This window comes from Amblyraja radiata, chromosome 21, assembly GCF_010909765.2.
Source record: "Amblyraja radiata isolate CabotCenter1 chromosome 21, sAmbRad1.1.pri, whole genome shotgun sequence".
NCBI classification, from domain to species: domain Eukaryota; kingdom Metazoa; phylum Chordata; class Chondrichthyes; order Rajiformes; family Rajidae; genus Amblyraja; species Amblyraja radiata.
Genome location: NC_045976.1, coordinates 42413778 through 42433777, shown reverse-complemented (window position 1 = coordinate 42433777; position 20000 = coordinate 42413778). Strand labels below are relative to the sequence as shown.

Below are 20000 nucleotides of genomic sequence, written 5' to 3'. Positions count from 1 at the left end.
GTATGGACAAGTTGGGCCGAAGGGCCTGTTTCCACACTGTAGCACACTCAGATGGCAATGAGATGAGAGGGTGGCCAGGGTAACGTGAGTCTCCGGTGATGCTGGCTGCCTCCTGTATCACAACTATCTCTGTGTAAACATGCTGTCTAGCCTCAGACTGAACACTTTCCTAAAAGCGCTGAGTAAATATTTAGCTGGAGTATTTGAGTGCAGCTTGTGATATATTTGAGCTGCGGTCTGGACTGTCTGCGACGCCCTCACTTCACAAATCTCACTGACGCCCCATCATCAAAGCTCAAACCGACAGTCCGTGTTTCTGACCAGTCTGAACGCCACCCATTCCTTCTCTCCACAGATGCTGCCTGCCCCGCTGAGTTACTCCAGCATCTCGTGTCTACCTTCGGTTTAAACCGGCATCTGCAGTTCCTTCCCACACAATCCATGTTACTTGGTGTATAACGTTCCTATCTTAGTAGTGGCACGCTGGCGCAGCGGGTAGAGCTGCTGCCTCACAGCGCCAGAGACCCGGGTTCCATCCTGATTACGGGCGCTGTCTGTACGGAGTTTGCACGTTCTCCCCGTGACCTGCGTGGGTTTTCTCCGGGTGCTCCGGTTTCCTCCCACACTCCAGAGACGTGCGGGTTTGTAGGTTAATTGGCTTTGGTATAAATGTAAATTGTCCCCAGTGTGTGTGGGATAGTGTTAGTGTGCGGGGATCGCTGGTCGGCACGGACTCGGTGGGCCGAAGGGCCTGTTTCCACGCTGTATCTCGAGACTCTAGAGTCTAAAGATACTCTGGGGTGGGTGTGAATTAAAAGATTTCTCTCGACAACCATGGTTGCTGGAACAAAGTTGGCCTTCTTTAGTAAAAGAGTCATTCAACACGGAACAGGCCCTTCGGCCCAACTAGACCATGCTGACCAACATGCCCCATCTGCACCAGTCCCAAATGCCCGCGTTTGGCCCATATCCCTCTAAACCTCTTCCTATCGAGGTACCTGTCGAAACATCTATGAAATGTTCTTATAGTACCTGCTCTAGTCAACTACCTCCTCCGGCAGCTCGTTCCGTACGCCCACCACCCTTTGTGTAACGAGTAACGGGATCGCTGGTCGGCACGGATTCAGAGTGCTGGAGTAACTCAGCGGGTCAGGCAGCATCTGTGGAGAACATGGATAGGTGACGTTTCACAGAGTGCTGGAGTAACTCAGCGGGTCAGGCAGCATCTGTGGAGAACATGGATAGGTGACGTTTCACAGAGTGCTGGAGTAACTCAGCGGGTGCAGCAGCATCTATGGAGCTAAGGAAATAGGCAACGTTTCGGGTCGAAACCCTTCCGGGTTTCGGCCCGAAACGTTGCCTATTTCCGGAAGGGTTTCGGCCCGAAACGTTGCCTATTTCCTTCGCTCCATAGATGCTGCTGCACCATAACTCAGCGGGTCAGGCAGCATCTGTGGAGAACATGGATAGGTGATGTTTCACAGAGTGCTGGAGTAACTCAGCGGGTCAGGCAGCATCTGTGGAGAACATGGATAGGTGATGTTTCACAGAGTGCTGGAGTAACTCAGCGGGTCAGGCAGCATCTGTGGAGAACATGGATAGGTGACGTTTCACAGAGTGCTGGAGTAACTCAGCGGGTCAGGCAGCATCTGTGGAGAACATGGATAGGTGACGTTTCACAGAGTTACTCCAGCACTCTGTGAAACGTCACCTATCCATGTTCTCCACAGATGCTGCCTGACCCGCTTCAGTGGGCCGAAGGGCCTGTTTCCGCGCTGTGTCTCTAAACAACCTTTGTACAGATAACCACAGTTATGGGAGCAAAGTGTATGTTTTATATTCTTCAGTCTCGGCCTGTGATAGCCGCCTGCCTCGTACAGGATACTTTATAACCCGAGGTTAAAGCCTTGACGTATTCCCAAGTGATTTGTTCCGGAACGATCTAAGGTATTTGCGGTTCCCCACCGGCTTGTGTTTCATCCAGACCATGCTGGTTGGCCATCGTAGCTCAGTTTCAGTTTAGTCCAGTCTAGTTTATTGTCACATGTACCGAGGTACAGTGAAAAGCTTTTTGTTGCGTGCTAACCAGTCAGCGGAAAGACAATACATGATTACAATCGAGCCGTCCACAGTGTACAGATACAGGATAAAGGGAATAATGTTTAGTGCAAGGTAAAGCCAGTAAAGTCCGATCTACGGCGCATCTGTAGAAGTTGGTGAGAGTTGTTGGGGACAAGCGGAACTTCCTCATCCTTCTCAGGAAGTAGAGACGATGCTGTGGTTGCGTGAAGTGTAGATGGAGTCGATGGTGGGGAGTGTGGTCTGTGTGATGGACTGGGCTACATCTACAATGGTGGGGAGTGTGGTCTGTGTGATGGACTGGGCTACATCTACAATGGTGGGGAGTGTGGTGTGTGTGATGGACTGGGCTACATCTACAATGGTGGGGAGTGTGGTCTGTGTGATGGACTGGGCTACATCTACAATGGTGGGGAGTGTGGTCTGTGTGATGGACTGGGCTACATCTACAATGGTGGGGAGTGTGGTCTGTGTGATGGACTGGGCTACATCTACAATGGTGGGGAGTGTGGTCTGTGTGATGGACTGGGCTACATCTACAATGGTGGGGAGTGTGGTCTGTGTGATGGACTGGGCTACATCTACAATGGTGGGGAGTGTGGTCTGTGTGAGGGACTGGGCTACATCTACAATGGTGGGGAGTGTGGTCTGTGTGATGGACTGGGCTACATCTACAATGGTGGGGAGTGTGGTCTGTGTGATGGACTGGGCTACATCTACAATGGTGGGGAGTGTGGTCTGTGTGATGGACTGGGCTACATCTACAATGGTGGGGAGTGTGGTCTGTGTGATGGACTGGGCTACATCTACAATGGTGGGGAGTGTGGTCTGTGTGATGGACTGGGCTACATCTACAATGGTGGGGAGTGTGGTCTGTGTGTGGGACTGGGCTACATCTACAATGGTGGGGAGTGTGGTCTGTGTGTGATGGACTGGGCCACATCTACAATGGTGGGGAGTGTGGTGTGTGTGTGGGACTGGGCCACATCTACAATGGTGGGGAATGTGGTCTGTGTGTGGGACTGGGCTACATCTACAATGGTGGGGAGTGTGGTCTGTGTGTGATGGACTGGGCCACATCTACAATGGTGGGGAGTGTGGTGTGTGTGTGGGACTGGGCCACATCTACAATGGTGGGGAATGTGGTCTGTGTGTGGGACTGGGCTACATCTACAATGGTGGGGAGTGTGGTCTGTGTGATGGACTGGGCCACATCTACAATGGTGGGGAGTGTGGTGTGTGTGTGGGACTGGGCCACATCTACAATGGTGGGGAATGTGGTCTGTGTGTGGGACTGGGCTACATCTACAATGGTGGGGAGTGTGGTGTGTGTGATGGACTGGGCTACATCTACAATGGTGGGGAGTGTGGTCTGTGTGATGGACTGGGCTACATCTACAATGGTGGGGAGTGTGGTCTGTGTGATGGACTGGGCTACATCTACAATGGTGGGGAGTGTGGTGTGTGTGATGGACTGGGCTGGACCTGACAGGCTAGTGTTAATGCGAAGGTTGGCGGGGTCAGAGGTCTGTGGTGGGGGTGGGGGGGTCAGAGGTCAGTGTTGGGGTCAGAGGTCAGCGGTGGGACAGAGGTCAGTGTTGGGGTCAGGGGTCCGCGGTGGGGTCGGGGGTCATCGGTGGGTCGGAGGTCAGCGCTGGGGGTGAGAGGGCGTGTGTGAGGGGACTTGCTGGCGTTGTGTCTCATGGCGGTTTGTGTTCTCTTGCAGATGTCCGAAGGCCGGCGGTGTCAGGTACACCTTCTGGACGACAGGAAGCTGGAACTTCTTGTTCAGGTGAGTGGGCAACGATTAGAGTCAGAGACGTACAGGTGGGAAACAGGCCCTTCGGCCCATCCTGTCCATACCCACCCAGGTAGAACATGGAACATAGAACATGGATAGGTGACGTTTCACAGAGTGCTGGAGTAACTCAGCGGGTCAGGCAGCATCTGTGGAGAACATGGATAGGTGACGTTTCGGATTCTATCTTTAGCCCACAATGTCTGCCTGTCTCTTACCTCCCCCCCCCCCCCCCCCCTGTGAAGAACATGCCCCAAATATTTTCATTAGACTTTGCCCCTCTCACCATAAAGCTGTGTCCGCTTGTATTTGACATTTCTGTCCTGGGAAAAAGGTTCTGATTGTCTACCCTATCTACACATCATTTAATCTCCCTGCAACAATCTATACTAGTCCCACCTGCCTGCGTTTGGCCCATATCCCTCCAAACCAGTCCTCTCCATGTACCTGTCTAACTGTTTCTAAACATTGGTGCAATCCCAGCCTCAACTACCTCCTCCGGCAGCTCGTTCCATACACCCACCACCCTCTGTGTGGAAAAGGTTACCCCTCGGATTCCTATTAAATCTTTTCCTCTTCACCTTAAACCCATGTCCTCTGGTCCTCGATTCCCCTACTCTGGGCAAGAGACTCTGTGCGTCTACCCGATCTATTCCTCTCATGATTTTGTACACCTCTATAAGATCACCCCTCATCCTCCTGCGCTCCAAGGTTGAATGCTGTCGGATGCAGTAAGATCCATCCTGCTACACGGATAGGACAGGTTTAGAGGGATATGGACCAAACGCAGGCAGGTGGATGGGGCATGTTGGCCGGTATGGGGAAGTTGGGCCGAAGGGCCTGTTTCCGCGCTGTATCACTCTATGAATTTCTGATTGGTGATCAATCGATCCATGTTGTAAGTTTGACTCTATGATATGCGCTTTGTACCAGCGGGTCCTGACTGGGTTAGAACGTTGTAGTGACATTGACTGTAAGTCTGTAACAGTGGGTGGCTTCTCTCACTGTGTTTCACCTCATCTCCTTCCAAAAGGTACGTCCTTTAATTTGGAGGCTGTGCCCTCTAGTCCTAGACTCTCCCACGAGCGGAAACATCCTCTCCACATCCACTCAGTCCATGTTAAAGCACAACATGGCTCAGTGTCTGGGGGGGGGAGGGGAGGAGGTGGGGGGTGGTTGTAAAACCTGGAGGTTTCCTGCTCGCCGTTCCAACTTTGAGCGAAACCTGATATACTCTGACAAACGTCTCTGGGAAAGCCCAATGAATGGAGCGACTGTGTGAATATCCAACGCTGAGTGGAAGTAGTTGGTGAAGGCCACACTTGGAGTTACGGTAGGCAGCTCTGCTTGTGTAGGAACTGCAGATGCTGCCTTACACCCAACATTGTAAACTCTCCCTTGTGTGTGTGTGTGTGTGTGTGTGTAGGATAGTGCTAGTGTGCGGGGATCGCTGGTCGGCGCGGACTCGATGGGCCGAAGGGCCTGATTCCACGCTGCATCCCAAAACTAAACTAAAACGAATACAAATTGTGAGCAAGTTTCCGCGCTATATATTTAAGAATAAGGGGTAAAGCCATTTCGAACGGAGACGAGGAAACACCTTTTCACACAGAGAGTTGTGAGTCTGGAATTCTCTGCCTCAGAGGGTGGTGGAGGCCGGTTCTCTGGATACTTTCAAGAGAGAGCTAGATAGGGCTCTTAAAGATAGCGGAGTCAGGGGATATGGGGAGAAGGCAGGAACGGGGTACTGATTGGGGATGATCAGCCATGATCACATTGAATGGCGGTGCTGGCTTGAAGGGCCGAATGGCCTACTCCTGCACCTGTTGTCTATTGTCTGTATCTGTAAACTAAAGGCACATCGTTCATTCTGTCATCTCTGGTTCTGGACTCTTCAACGTTTACCAGACATTTCTCCAACGCTGGGGGAGGAGGGGGAGGGGGAGGGGGAGGAGGGGGAGGGGTGAAACGTCACGGATAAAGCCTGGGAACTTGAACGATTTCCACAACGTGTCCCTTGAGGCCGAGCTGGGCCAACGTTGTAAACTGCCTGTGTCGGATAGAACTGCAGACGCTGGTTTAAATCGAAGACAGACACAAAGTGCTGGAGGAACTCAGCGGGACAGGCAGCGTCTGTGGAGAGAAGGCATGGGTGACGTTTCGGGTCGAGACCCTTCTTCAGACTGATGTCCTTCCGTTGGAAAGGGGGGAGAAGAGATTCATCAGGAGGTTCCCTGGGCTTGTGTTAGAGGTAAAGGTTTGGCCATCGCACGGCGGTGCAGTGGGTAGAGCTGCTGCCTCACAGCGCCAGAGACCCGGGTTCGATCCAGACTACAGGCGCTGTCTGTACGGTGTTTCCACGTTGTCCCCGTGACCTGCGTGGGTTTTCTCCGGGTGCTCCGGTTTCCTCCCACACTCCAAAGACCTGCAGGTTTGTAGGTTCATTGGCTTGGCATAAATGTAACTTGTCCCTAGAGTGTGTAGGATAGTGTTAGTGTGCGGGGATCGCTGGTCGGCACGGACTCGGTGGGCCGAAGGGCCTGTATCACTGAACTAAACTGAACTCTATAAAATACCCGGGATGAACTGTTGGTTACTAATGCCGGAGTTATTAATAACAGACAAATCTTATAAACTCATCACCCACTCAGTTCTGATCATAAAACAGCCTGCAGGGAAGAGAGCGGTTCGCAGAGATTCAACGTGAGCCAATTCATGTTCATAAGTGATAGGAGCAGAATTAGGCCATTTGGCCCATCAGGTCTACTCCACCATTCAATCATGGCTGATCTATCTCTCCCTCTCAACACCATTCTCCTGCCTTCTCCCCATAACCTCTGACACCCGCACTAATCAAGAATCTATCTATCTCTGCCTTAGGGTCTTGGTGAGACTACAACTGGAGTATTGCGTACAGTTTTGGTCTCCTAATCTGAGGAAAGACATTCTTGCCATAGAGGGAGTACAGAGAAGGTTCACCAGACTGATTCCTGGGAAGGATGTCAGGACTTTCATATGAAGAAAGACTGGATAGACTCGGCTTGTACTCGCTAGAATTTAGAAGATTGAGGGGGGATCTTATAGAAACTTACAAAATTCTTAAGGGGTTGGACAGGCTAGATGCAGGAAGATTGTTCCCGATGTTGAGGAAGTCCAGAACTAGGGGTCACAGTTTAAGGATAAAGGGGAAATCTTTTAGGACCGAGATGAGGAAAACAATTTTCACACAGAGAGTGGTGAATCTGTGGAATTCTCTGCCACAGAAGGTAGTTGAGGCCACAGTTCATTGGCTGTATTTAAGAGGGAGTTAGATGTGGCCCTTGTGGCTAAAGGGATCAGGGGGTATGGAGAGAAGGCAGGTACAGGATACTGAGTTGGATGATCAGCCATGATCATATTGAATGGCGGTGCAGGCTCGAAGGGCCGAATGGCCTACTCCTGCACCTATTTTCTATGTTAAATATACCCACTGACTTGTGGCCTCCACAGCCGTCTGTGGTAATGAAGTCCACAGATTCACCACCCTCTGGCTGAACTTATTTCTAAAACAGGACAGCAAACGGCAGGGGCTGAAAGTGAAGCGGCCACAAGACACGTTGACAAGGCAACCACTGCACTTAAAGAACAGTGTCTCGCGGGAACCAGGATCATTCTGTCTAACTGTTTCTTAAATGTTGGGACAGTCCCAGCCTCAACTACCTCCTCCGGCAACTCCATACACCCACCCCCCTTTGTGTGAAAACGGTACCCCTCGAGTTCCCATTAAATTTCCCCCCCTTCACCTTGAACCTGTGTCCTCTGGTCCTCGATTCCCCAGCTCTGGGCAAGAGACTCTGTGAATCAAAGGCATTTCATTTTCAATTTAAAATAGAACACTGCCGTTTGTTTACATTTGGCCTTGAAGGCAAATCCAAGCCGTTGTGTGGAATCTGCAGTCACGTGTGTGTCACGTCCCATCTACATGCGTGACATAGAACACGAGGGCCCTGTTTCCATGCTGTATGTTTGTAGCACACATACATGTTCATTCAGGCACATACGAATGTGCATGTGCGTTATTGCATGACGGTATGAACATGCTTGTGTTCATTAGTGTGTGCATGTATGTTCGTGTCTTCATAGCGTCACGTATGAGCATGTTTATATTCATACATGTTTATACATGTGCGTGTGTCTGCCCATGGGAGCATGTGTGTTAGAATACACAGCATAGAAACAGGCCCTTCGGCCCACCAAGTCCGTGCCGACCAGCGATCCCTGCACACTAACAATATCCTACACACACACACACACTAGGGGACAATTTACATTTACACCAAGCCAATTAACCTACAAACCCGCACGTCTTTGGAATGTGGGAGGAAACCGGAGCACCCGGAGAAAACCAACGCAGGTCACGGGGAGAACGTGCAAACTCCGTACAGACAGCACCCGTAGTCAGGATGGAACCCGGGTCTCTGGCGCCGTGAGGCAGCAGCTCTACCCGCTGCGCCACCGTGCCCGCCCCGACCGATACAGGCGGCTCAACGGTAGAGTTGCTGCCTCACAGCGCCCGGGTATCTCCGCACAAACCAAAACTAAAATCACGTCTAGCACGGACGTTGTGGGCCGAAGGGCCTGTGCTACGTTAGAAACAGACAATAGGTGCAGGAGTAGGCCATTCGGCCCTTCGAGCCAGCACCGCCATTCATTATGATCATGGCTGATCATCCCCAATCAGTACCCCGTTCCTGCCTTCTCCCCATATCCCCTGACTCCGCTATCTTTAAGAGCCGTATCTAGCTCTCTCTTGAAGGCATCCAGAGAACCGGCCTCCACCACCCTCTGAGGCAGAGAATCCCACAGACTCACCACTCTCTGTGTGAAAAAGTGTTATCAAGAGAGAGTTAGATTTAGCTCTTAGGGCTAACGGAGTCAGGGGATATGGGGAGAAGGCAGGAACGGGGTACTGATTGTGGATGATCAGCCATGATCACATTGAATGGCAGTGCTGGCTCGATGGGCCGAATGGCCTACTCCTGCACCTATTGTCTCTGTTTCTATGTTTCAATAAGATCACGGCTGTTCATCCAAAATCAGTGCTCCGTTCCTGCTTTCTCCCCATGTCCCTTGATTGTGTCTGGGTGGGTGGGTGGGAGCCTGTCTCTGTGTTGTTCTGGTCTCCATGTGATTCACATCTTGCCTGGCTCGGAGATGCGGCCGTCTGGAGAATAATCGGCCTCGTTCTGTCAAGACCTGTCCCATCACCAGGACCACAGCCCTCCCCCTCACCACTAAAGGACGTCCTTTTAGGAAAGAGATGAGGAGGAATTTCTTCAGCCGGAGGGTGGTGAATCTGTGGAATTCATTGCCACAGACGGCTGTGGAGGCCACAAGTCAGTGGATATTTTTAAGGCAGAGATAGATAGATTCTCTGTGAAACGTCACCTATCCATGTTCTCCACAGATGCTGCCTGACCTGCTGAGTTACTCCAGCACTCTGTGTAACGTCACCTATCCATGTTCTCCACAGATGCTGCCTGGCCCGCTGAGTTATGGTGCAGCAGCATCTATGGAGTGAAGGAAATAGGCAACGTTTTGGGCCGAAACCCTTCTGGAAATAGGCAACGTTTCGGGCGAAACCCGGAAGGGTTTCGACCCGAAACGTTGCCTATTTCCTTAGCTCCATAGATGCTGCTGCACCCGCTGAGTTACTCCAGCACTCTGTGAAACGTCACCTATCCATGTTCTCCACAGATGCTGCCTGACCCGCTGAGTTACTCCAGCACTCTGTGAAACGTCACCTATCCATGTTCTCCACAGATGCTGCCTGACCCGCTGAGTTACTCCAGCATTTTTCTGCCTTTTTGTATCTTACAATCACAGTACAAGTGGGCGAGAAGAATAACGTATTGAAATGATATTATATTTCACCAGCGGTCACAGCTTGGTGGCAGGTGTCAGAAACCTGCCGCTGATGTGTGTGACGTTTGTTCGTTCCCTCCGTGCTCTGATTGAAATTGCCGATCTACAATATTCTTTCTGGCGGAATCGAGAAAGCAATTTACATGCGTGAGATTGGCAATATGCGGCCTGCGTACTTGACTCCCCCTCGCTATCCCTTGCGATGGTCAGACCGCGTGCAGCTCCATCTGTATCTCGGGCCGATGGCAGCAGCGACTCAAATTGATTTTGCAGCCTTGCGGTGGACAGATAAGTGATTGACGTTTGTCCCCCTCCCCGCTCCCCCTCGCCAGAGCTGCCACTCGCTCCAAAGGCGTCTCTCGGCTAATGGTCGACTCACAGCGAGAGGCACGTTCGCAGATTCCAATCAAAAGATCAAATGGGAATCACTACAGCGGTGATCCTCTGCGCACATTTTGAGAAAGCTGTACTGTAAATTCCATCGGGTATAAAGCGGAGGAAGTTTAGTTTTAGTTTTAGAGGGACATACAGCGTGGAAATAGTCCCTTCGGCCCACCGAGTCCATGCCGACCAACATGGCCAATCACTAGGTAGACACAAAATGCTGGAGAAACTCAGCGGGTGCAGCAGCATCTATGGAGCGAAGGAAATAGGCGACGTTTCGGGTTGAAACCCTTCTTCCAATCACTAGGTAGACACAAAATGCTGGAGTAACTCAGCGGGACAGGCAGCATCTCTGGAGAGAAGCAATAGGCGACGTTTTGGGTCGAGACCCTTCTTCAAATCACGATATTTATTTTGAAGAAGGGTTTCGGCCAGAAACGTTGCCTATCTCCTTCGCTCCATAGATGCTGCTGCACCCGCTGAGTTTCTCCAACATTTTTGTCTACCTTCGATTTTCCAGCATCTGCAGTTCCTTCTTAAACATATGTTTTACCTCTTTGCTTTGTTGTTAACTTCTCCCAGCTAACAACGATCTACTCTAATTCTCCTTAATCCCAACAATGTCCTGTTTCTTTTATCATCGTTAATTTTTACACGTCTTTCATTCATCGATCTTTATCTCTCCACATCACCGTCTATATCTCTCATTTCCCTTGTCCCTGACCGGTCTGAAGAAGGGTCTCGTCCCGAAACGTCGCCCTTTCCTTCTCTCCACAGATGCTTAAGAAGGAACTGCAGATGCTGGAAAATCGAAGGTAGGCAAAAGTGCTGGAGAAACTCAGCGGGTGCAGCAGCATCTATGGAGCGAAGGAAATAGGCAACGTTTCGGGCCGAAACCCGGAAGGGTTTCGGCCCGAAACGTCGTCTATTTCCAGAAGGATTTTGGCCCGAAAATTTGCCTATTTCCAGAAGGGTTTCGGCCCTCAAATTTGCCGATTTCCAGAAGGGTTTCGGCCCGAAACGTTGCCTATTTCCTTCCCTGCACAGATGCTGCCTGTCCCGCTGAGTTACTGCAGCTTTTTGCGTCTATCCCATCTACACTAGTCCCACCTGCCTGCGTTTGGCCCATATCCCTCCAAACCTCCCCGATCCATGTATCCAAGTGTCTGTACATCGACTGCAACTATTCCTCTCACGGCAATGAAACTCTTATGAGCAGCAGCTTAACAGGCTTGTGAACACAAATACACACAGATCATCACTAATGAACAGTAATTCAATTCATTAATAATCACAGTCGCTGAGGTCAGTGTTGTGCAGAGTTCAAGAGCCTGATGGTTGTTGGGAAGAAGCTGTTCTTGAACCTGGAGGTCACGGTTTTCAGGTTCCTGTGCCTTCTTCCCCAAGGTAGCAGCGAGATGAGAGCGTGGCCAGGGTGGTGTGGGTCTCTGATGATGCTGGCTGCCTTTTTAAGGCAGTGCCTCCTGTAGATCCCTTCGATGGTGGGGAGGTCAGTACTGTGATGGACCTTTGATGGTGGGGGGGGGAGGTCAGTACTGTGATGGACCGGCCAGTGTTCACCCCTCAGTAGTGTGGCCGTTCAAGTTACTGAACCGGGCCAGCGTGCTATGAGCTGAGAATATAATTTGCAATAATTGGCTCCAATTGAAAATCCATGCCTTGCAACATGTCATATCTCAGCAACTACTGCTTACGATAAATTAAAATGCATATTACTGGGTATTTAAGTTTTTCTGTGTCTGAATGAAATATAAAAGCATTATTCCATCGCGCTGCTATCTTTGTGAAAGTCGAAGCATTTGCAGAAACGGAATTGGTGCACTTTACGTACAAACCTTTTTTCACACAAAACCAATTTGCATATAGAGAGAAAAATAATTAACAGAGAACTTTTGCTTTGAAAAGATAATTCTTATCCTGAAGAAACATTGGTTCTGCACAGTGGTGAAAGTGGTGGTAATTTAGCCTCATTTGCATAATTACAAAGGCTTTTCAGTAATAGCTGGAAATATCGCAAAATGCCGTTTGCTGCAGAAAGTTGCAAGTGCATATAACACACTGCGTCGCATTTCATGCGTTTCACGGACTTCCTCGACCGCCCCATTCTGCAGAAGGGTCTCGACCCGAAACGTCACCCATTCCTTCTCTCCAGAGACGCTGCCGGTCCCGCTGAGTTACTCCAGCTTTTTGTGCCTGTCGCCCTGTTGCGTGGAGTACGACTGGTACAGCACGGAAAGAGGCCCTTCAGCCCGACTCACCCCTGTCCCACAGATCAGAAACACTCTTCAGGAGTCGGGTGTGGATTTGTCAATGACCACTGTCCGCAGAAGACTTCATGAACAGAAATACAGAGGCTACACTGCAAGATGCAAACCACTGGTTAGTCGCATAAATAGGATGGCCAGGTTACAGTTTGCCAAGAAGTACTTAAAAGAGCAACCACAGTTCTGGAAAAAGGTCTTGTGGACAGATGAGACGAAGATTAACTTATATCAGAGTGATGGCAAGAGCAATGTATGGAGGAGAGAAGGAACTGCCCAAGATCCAAAGCATACCACCTCATCTGTGAAACACGGTGGTGGGGGTGTTATGGCCTGGGCATGTATGGCTGCTGAAGGTACTGGCTCACTTATCTTCATTGATGATACAACTGCTGATGGTAGTAGCATGATGAATTCTGAAGTGTATAGACACATCCTATCTGCTCAAGTTCAAACAAATGCCTCAAAACTCATTGGCCGGCGGTTCATTCTACAGCAAGACAATGATCCCAAACCCGCTGCTAAAGCAACAAAGGAGTTTTTCAAAAGCTAAAAAATGGTCAATTCTTGAGTGGCCAAGTCAATCACCTGATCTGAACCCAATTGAGCATGCCTTTTATATGCTGAAGAGAAAACTGAAGGGGACTAGCCCCCAAAACAAGCAGAAGCTAAAGATGGCTGCAATACAGGCCTGGCAGAGCATCACCAGAGAAGACACCCAGCAACTGGTGATGTCCATGAATCGCAGACTTCAAGCAGTCATTGCATGCAAAGGATATGCAACAAAATACTAAACATGACTACTTTCATTTACATGACATTGCTGTGTCCCAAACATTATGGTGCCCTGAAATGGGGGGGGACTATGTATAAACATTGCTGTAATTTCTATATGGTGAAACCAAAATGTATAAAAATGGCCTTTATTAAAATCTGACAATGTGCACTTTAACCACATGTGATTTTTTTCTATTACAAATCTCAAATTGTGGATTACAGAGGAAAATAAATAAATGATGGGTCTTTGTCCCAAACATTATGGTGGGTACTGTAGCCCAGTCCATCACACAGACCACACTCCCCACCATTGCAGATGTAGCCCAGTCCATCACACAGACCACACTCCCCACCATTGTAGATGTAGCCCAGTCCATCACACAGACCACACTCCCCACCATTGTAGATGTAGCCCAGTCCATCACACAGACCACACTCCCCACCATTGTAGATGTAGCCCAGTCCATCACACAGACCACACTCCCCACCATTGTAGATGTAGCCCAGTCCATCACACAGACCACACTCCCCACCATTGTAGATGTAGCCCAGTCCATCACACAGACCACACTCCCCACCATTGTAGATGTAGCCCAGTCCATCACACAGACCACACTCCCCACCATTGACTCCATCTACACTTCACGCTGCCTCGGGAAAGCAGCCGACACCATCACAGACTTGTCCCTGTCCCACCCCGGTCATTCCTTCTTCTCCCCGCTCCCGTCCGGCAGAAGGTACAGAAGCTTGAAAGCGCGCACCACCAGACTCAGGAACAGCTTCTTCCCCTCTGTTATCAGGCTTCTGAACGGCCCTTCCATAAGCTAGGGTGCTGTCCGATTCACCTCTACCCCATTGCGGTCATTGGACTTTGTCTGTGGAACTGATGCGTTACAATGCTGAGAACTATATTCTGCACTCTGTATCTTCCCCTTTGCTCTACCTGTTGGACTGGAGTTGGACCTGATTGTATCTATGTCTGGTATTATCTGATTGGAAAGCTCGCAGAACAAAGCTTTTCACTGTACCTCGTTACACGTGACAATATAAATTTTTAACCTAGATCCCTTTTCTCTACCTATTGCACAAGTTTGACTTGATTGTATATATGTGTGGTATAATCTGACATGTTCTGGATAGCCTGTAGACCTGACCAACCTCTCCCTGTAGCTAACATTTATTAACACAAAACGTCACCCATTCCTTCGCTCCAGAGATGCTGCTTGACCCGCTGAGTTACTCCAGCTTTTTGTGTCTATCTTCAAAATAGCCTCTAATCCGGGTAGACAAAAAAGCTGGAGGAACTCAGCGGGTGAGGCAGCATCTATGGAGCGAAGGAAATAGGCGACGTTTCGGGTCGAGACCCTTCTTCAGATTGATGTGGGGGTTGGGGGGGCGGGAAGAAGAAAGGAAGAGGCGGAGACAGTGGGCTGTGGGGGAGCTGGGAAGGGGAGGGGAAGGAGGGAGAAAGCAGGGACTACCTGAAATTGGAGAAGTCAATGTTCATACAGCTGGGGTGTAAACTACCCAAGCGAAATATGAGGTGCTGCTCCTCCAATTTGTGGTGGGACTCACTCTGGCCATGGAGGAGGCCCAGGACAGAAAGGTCGGATTGGGAATGGGAGGGGGAGTTGAAGTGCTGAGCCACCGGGAGATCAGGTTGGTTATTGCGAACCGAGCGGAGGTGTTGGGCAAAGCGATCGCCAAGCCTACGCTTGGTCTCACCGATGTAACTCCCTGGTCAATTCGTCCCCTCCCACCCAAACCACCCCCTCCCCTGGGACTTTCCCTTGCAACCGCAGGAAATGCTACACCTCCCCCCTCGACTCCATCCAAGGACCCAAGCAGTCGTTGCAGGTGGTCTCACCCGGGCATCATTCTGGTAAACACACTCTGCATTGTCTCCAAAGCCCCCACAACTTCCTGTAATGGTGGCGGCCACAACTCCACGTAATACTACACATAGAATTGGCAAGTATTTTATTTTGCTTCCTGAGGAATCAAGGAAGAGGAAACTAATTATTCTGTTCAGAGCGGTTGTATCTCAGGCTGTGTGGGCTGAGTTTAATCACTCGTTCACAGATTAACACAGACACACAGATCAGCAAATACAAATTTGACAAAAGATACCAGTAGATAAAATTCCCATTTAGTTGTTAATTAGTAGTAGGCCTCTGGGCCTCTCATGACATGCGATCCCGTTTAATACATTCAGCATGGATCTGATTGCAATCGACAATCCCAGATGCCCAGTGTAAACTTCCACCCAAATATCCAGCCATCTCTTCTGTTGGTCAGAGGGTGGTGAATCTGTGGGTTTCATTGCCACAGACGGCTGTGGAGACCTGGATAGAGTGGATGTGGAGAGGATGTTTCCACTAGTGGGAGAGTCTAGGACCAGAGGGCACAGCCTCAGAATTAAAGGACGTTCCTTTAGAAAGGAGAGGAGGAGGAATTTATTTCGTCAGAGGGTGGTGAATCTGTGGAATTCATTGCCACAGACGGCTGTGGAGGCCACAACTCAGTGGATATTTTTAAAGCAGAGATAGATAGATTCTTGATTAGTACAGGTGTCGGGGGTTATGGGGAGAAGGCAGGAGAATGGGGTTGAGAGGGAGAGATAGATCAGCCATGATTGAATGGTGGAGTAGACTTGATGGGCCAAATGGCCTAAATCTCCTCTAATCATTCATGAACTTTAATATCTGCAGCCATGTCTTGGAGCAGGAAGTGTTCCAACAAAGCAAGGCTATCCTAGTAAAAATAATTTGCCTTATAGAGTCTTTAGACATTAAATTTTAGATACAGCGCGGAAACAGGCCCTTCAGCCCACCAAGTCCGTGCCGTACCACCGATCCCCATACACTAACACTATCCTACACACACCAGGGACAATTTACAATTATGCCAAAGCCAACTAGCCTACAAACCCGCACGTCTTTGGAGTGTGGGAGGAAACCGGAGCTGGTCTGCGTAGGCCGAAAGGCCTGCTTACAGGTGCATCTCCATGGTAAAGTGTAAAGATAGTCCGAGGGTCTCCAATGTGGTAGATAGTAGTTCAGGACCGCTCTCTAGTTGTGGTAGGATGGTTCAGTTGCCTGATAACAGCCGGGAAGAAACTGTCCCTGAATCTGGAGGTGTGCGTTCCTTTTCACACTTCTGTACCTCTTGCCCGATGGGAGAGGGGAGAAGAGGGAGTGACCGGGGGGTGAGACTGGTCCTTGATGATGCTGCTGGCCTTGCCGAGGCAGCGTGAGGTGTAGATGGAGTCTGTGGAAGGGACACAAAATAGCTGGAGAAACTCAGCGGGTGCAGCAGCATCTATGGAGCGAAGGAAATAGGTGACGTTTCGGGCCGTAACCCTTCTTCAGACGGAAGGGAGGTTGGTTTGTGTGATGGTCTGGGCTGCGTCCACAATTCTCTGCTGTTCCATGGTAGATTGGAAGATGAATTTTCCCCCTGGGATAAATAAAGTCCCATCATATTGTATCGTTCCCAAACCAAGCTTTCTATGGCACGTCTGTGGACGTCGGTGAGCTCTCGAAGTAGAGGCGTTGCAGGCAGAGGAAATCTTCAACACACGCATTGTGGCCACTGTTCTGTTGTGCTGAGGTTATGCGAGTGTTGGTTCCTGCATGGAGCAGTCAGCTGGATAAAACGCTGACCCAGGAGCTCATAGTCCTTGGAAGAGGATGTGGTGAATCCCACGCCCGATTAGGCCAGGAGGCTCAGCGATCATGCGTGTGCTGAGTTACTCCAGCACTCTGTGAAACGTCACCTATCCATGTTCTCCACAGATGCTGCCTGACCCGCTGAGTTACTCCAGCACTCTGTGAAACGTCACCTATCCATGTTCTCCACAGATGCTGCCTGACCCGCTGAGTTACTCCAGCACTCTGTGAAACGTCACCTATCCATGTTCTCCACAGATGCTGCCTGGCCCGCTGAGTTATGGTGCAGCAGCATCTATGGAATGAAGGAAATAGGCAACGTTTGAGCCGAAACCCTTCTGGAAATAGGCAACGTTTCGGGCCGAAACCCGGAAGGGTTTCGACCCGAAACGTTGCCTATTTCCTTAGCTCCATAGATGCTGCTGCACCCGCTGAGTTACTCCAGCACTCTGTGAAACATCACCTATCCATGTTCTCCACAGATGCTGCCTGACCCGCTGAGTTACTCCAGCACTCTGTGAAACGTCACCTATCCATGTTCTCTACAGATAGACAATAGACAGTAGGTGCAGGAGTAGGCCATTCGGCCCTTCGAGCCAGCACCGCCATTCAATGTGATCATGGCTGATCATCCCCAATCAGTACCCCGTTCCTGCCTTCTCCCCATATCCCCCGACTCCGCTATATTTAAGAGCCCTATCTAGCTCTCTCTTGAAAGCATCCAGAGAACTGGTCTCCACCGCCCTCTGAGGCAGAGAATTCCACAGACTCACCACTCTCTGTGAGAAAAAGTGTTTCTTCATCTCCGTTATGGCTTACCCCTTATTTTTAAACTGTGGCCCCTGTTTCTGGACTCCCCCAACATCGGGAACATGCTTCCTGCCTCTAGCGTGTCCAACCCCTTAATAATCTTATATGTTTGAATAAGATCCCCTCAGTGTGCTGGGTTCAGTACACTTCAGTTTAGTTTATGTGTAGGAAGGAACTGCAGATGCTGATTTAAACCGAAGATAGACACAAAATGCTGGAGTAACTCAACGGGACAGGCAGCATCTCTGGAGAGAAGGAATGTGTGACGTTTCAGGTTGAGACGTCATAGATGCTGCCTCACCCGCTGAGTTTCTCCAGCATTTTTGTCCACCTTGTTAGTTCCAAAACTCTCTCTTTGTGAATTGTGCGCAGCAGGGGATTTAGTTTAGCAGAGTTTAGAGAAACAGGCCCTTCGGCCCACCGAGCCCGTGCCGACCAGCGATCCCCGCACACTAACACTATCACACACACACTAGGGGGCAAGTTACAACTGTTCACAACAGCCTGCACGTCTTTGGAGTGTTTGAGGAAACTGGAGCACCCGGAGAAAACCCACGCAGGTCACGGGGAGAACGTGCAAACTCCGTACAGACAGCACCCGTGGTCAGGATGGAACCCGGGTCTCTGGCGCTGTGAGGCAGCAGCTCTACCCGCTGTGCCACCGTGACGCCCAGTTGGTTTTCGATGTTGAGCCAATGATATATCTGGGCCTGGGACCAGCTTTGGCTGCGGTGGCATCCAGAAGAGGAAAGAATGGATTAATGACGGGATTGAACATGCTGATATACAGGCGATGCTCACAGTGCAGGCTATTAAAAGATGCAGTGAAACGTGAGCTGTGTGTAGCAAAGGTCTTATGTCCCGGCAATGGAACGATGACACGCTGAGAATTATAATCTGCACTCTGAATTGTCCCATTTTGGGCAGCACGGTGGTGCAGCGGGTAGAGCTGCTGCCTCACAGCGCCAGAGACCCGGGTTCCATCCTGACTACGGGCGCTGTCTGTACGGTGTTTGCACGTTCTCCCCGTGACCTGCGTGGGTTTTCTCCGGGTGCTCCGGTTTCCTCAAACACTCCACAGATGTACAGACGGTTCCTGTCTGTCTCCGTGTGTGTGCGTGTGTGTGTGTATGTGGAGTTTGCACGTTCTCCCCGTGACCTGCGTGGGTTTTCTTCGGGCGTTCCGGATTCCTACCAAATCCCAAAGATGTGTAGGTTTGTCGGTTAATCTGTGGCCCCTGTTTCTGGACTCTGGAGTATTGCGTACAGTTTTGGTCTCCAAATCTGAGGAAGGACATTATTGCCATAGAGGGAGTGCAGAGAAGGTTCACCAGACTGATTCCTGGGATGTCAGGACTGTCTTATGAAGAAAGACTGGATAGACTTGGTTTATACTCTCTAGAATTTAGGAGATTGAGAGGGGATCTTATAGAAACTTACAAAATTCTTAAGGGGTTGGACAGGCTAGATGCAGGAAGATTGCTCCCGATGTTGGGGAAGTCCAGGACAAGGGGTCACAGCTTAAGGATAAGGGGGAAATCCTTTAAAACCGAGATGAGAAGAACTTTTTTCACACAGAGAGTGGTGAATCTCTGGAACTCTCTGCCACAGAGGGTAGTCGAGGCCAGTTTATTGGCTATATTTAAGAGGGAGTTAGATGTGGCCCTTGTGGCTAAGGGGATCAGAGGGTATGGAGAGAAGGCGGGTACGGGATACTGAGTTGGATGATCAGCCATGATCATATTGAATGGCGGTGCAGGCTCGAAGGGCCGAATGGCCTACTCCTGCACCTAATTTCTATGTTTCTATGTTAATCGGCCCCTCTGTAAATTGCCCCCCGATGTGTGTCAGGGAGTGGAACTTCTTCTTGTCGAGGCCACACACACAAGTTTAGAAGTCTTTCAGCCAGAGCTGAACTCACTTCTCAGAGTCTGCACGCAATGGTGTCTGCCTTATCGCTTCTTGTGCGTGGCGGTGGAAAGATTGGGTGCAAACAGGGCCGCGATCGACGTGAACACCCTTCCCTTGACCCCAGAGAGTGGATGAGAAAGTGGGATAACATCGAACTGGTGTGAAAGGGCGATCGTTGACTCGGTGGGTCGAAGGGCCTGTTTCCATGTTGGTGGTAGACAAAAATGCTGAAGAAACTCAGCGGGTGAGGCGGCATCTATGGAGCGAAGGAATAGGTGACGTTTCGGGGCGAGACCCGGAAGGGTCTCGCCCCGAAACGTCACCTATTCCTTCGCTCCATAGATGCTTTCCAGGTCTCGACCCGAAACGTCACCTATTCCTTCG

General features: G+C 50.2%; 1 protein-coding gene across 1 annotated transcript in view; it reads left to right on the top strand.

The window, feature by feature from the left end:
* frmd4a (FERM domain containing 4A) overlaps window positions 1–20000 on the top strand; it is a 128898-nt gene that overhangs the window by 22853 nt on the left and 86045 nt on the right. The window contains 1 exon segment of the mRNA XM_033040192.1: window positions 3806–3871. Coding sequence (XP_032896083.1) covers window positions 3806–3871 — 66 coding nt within the window.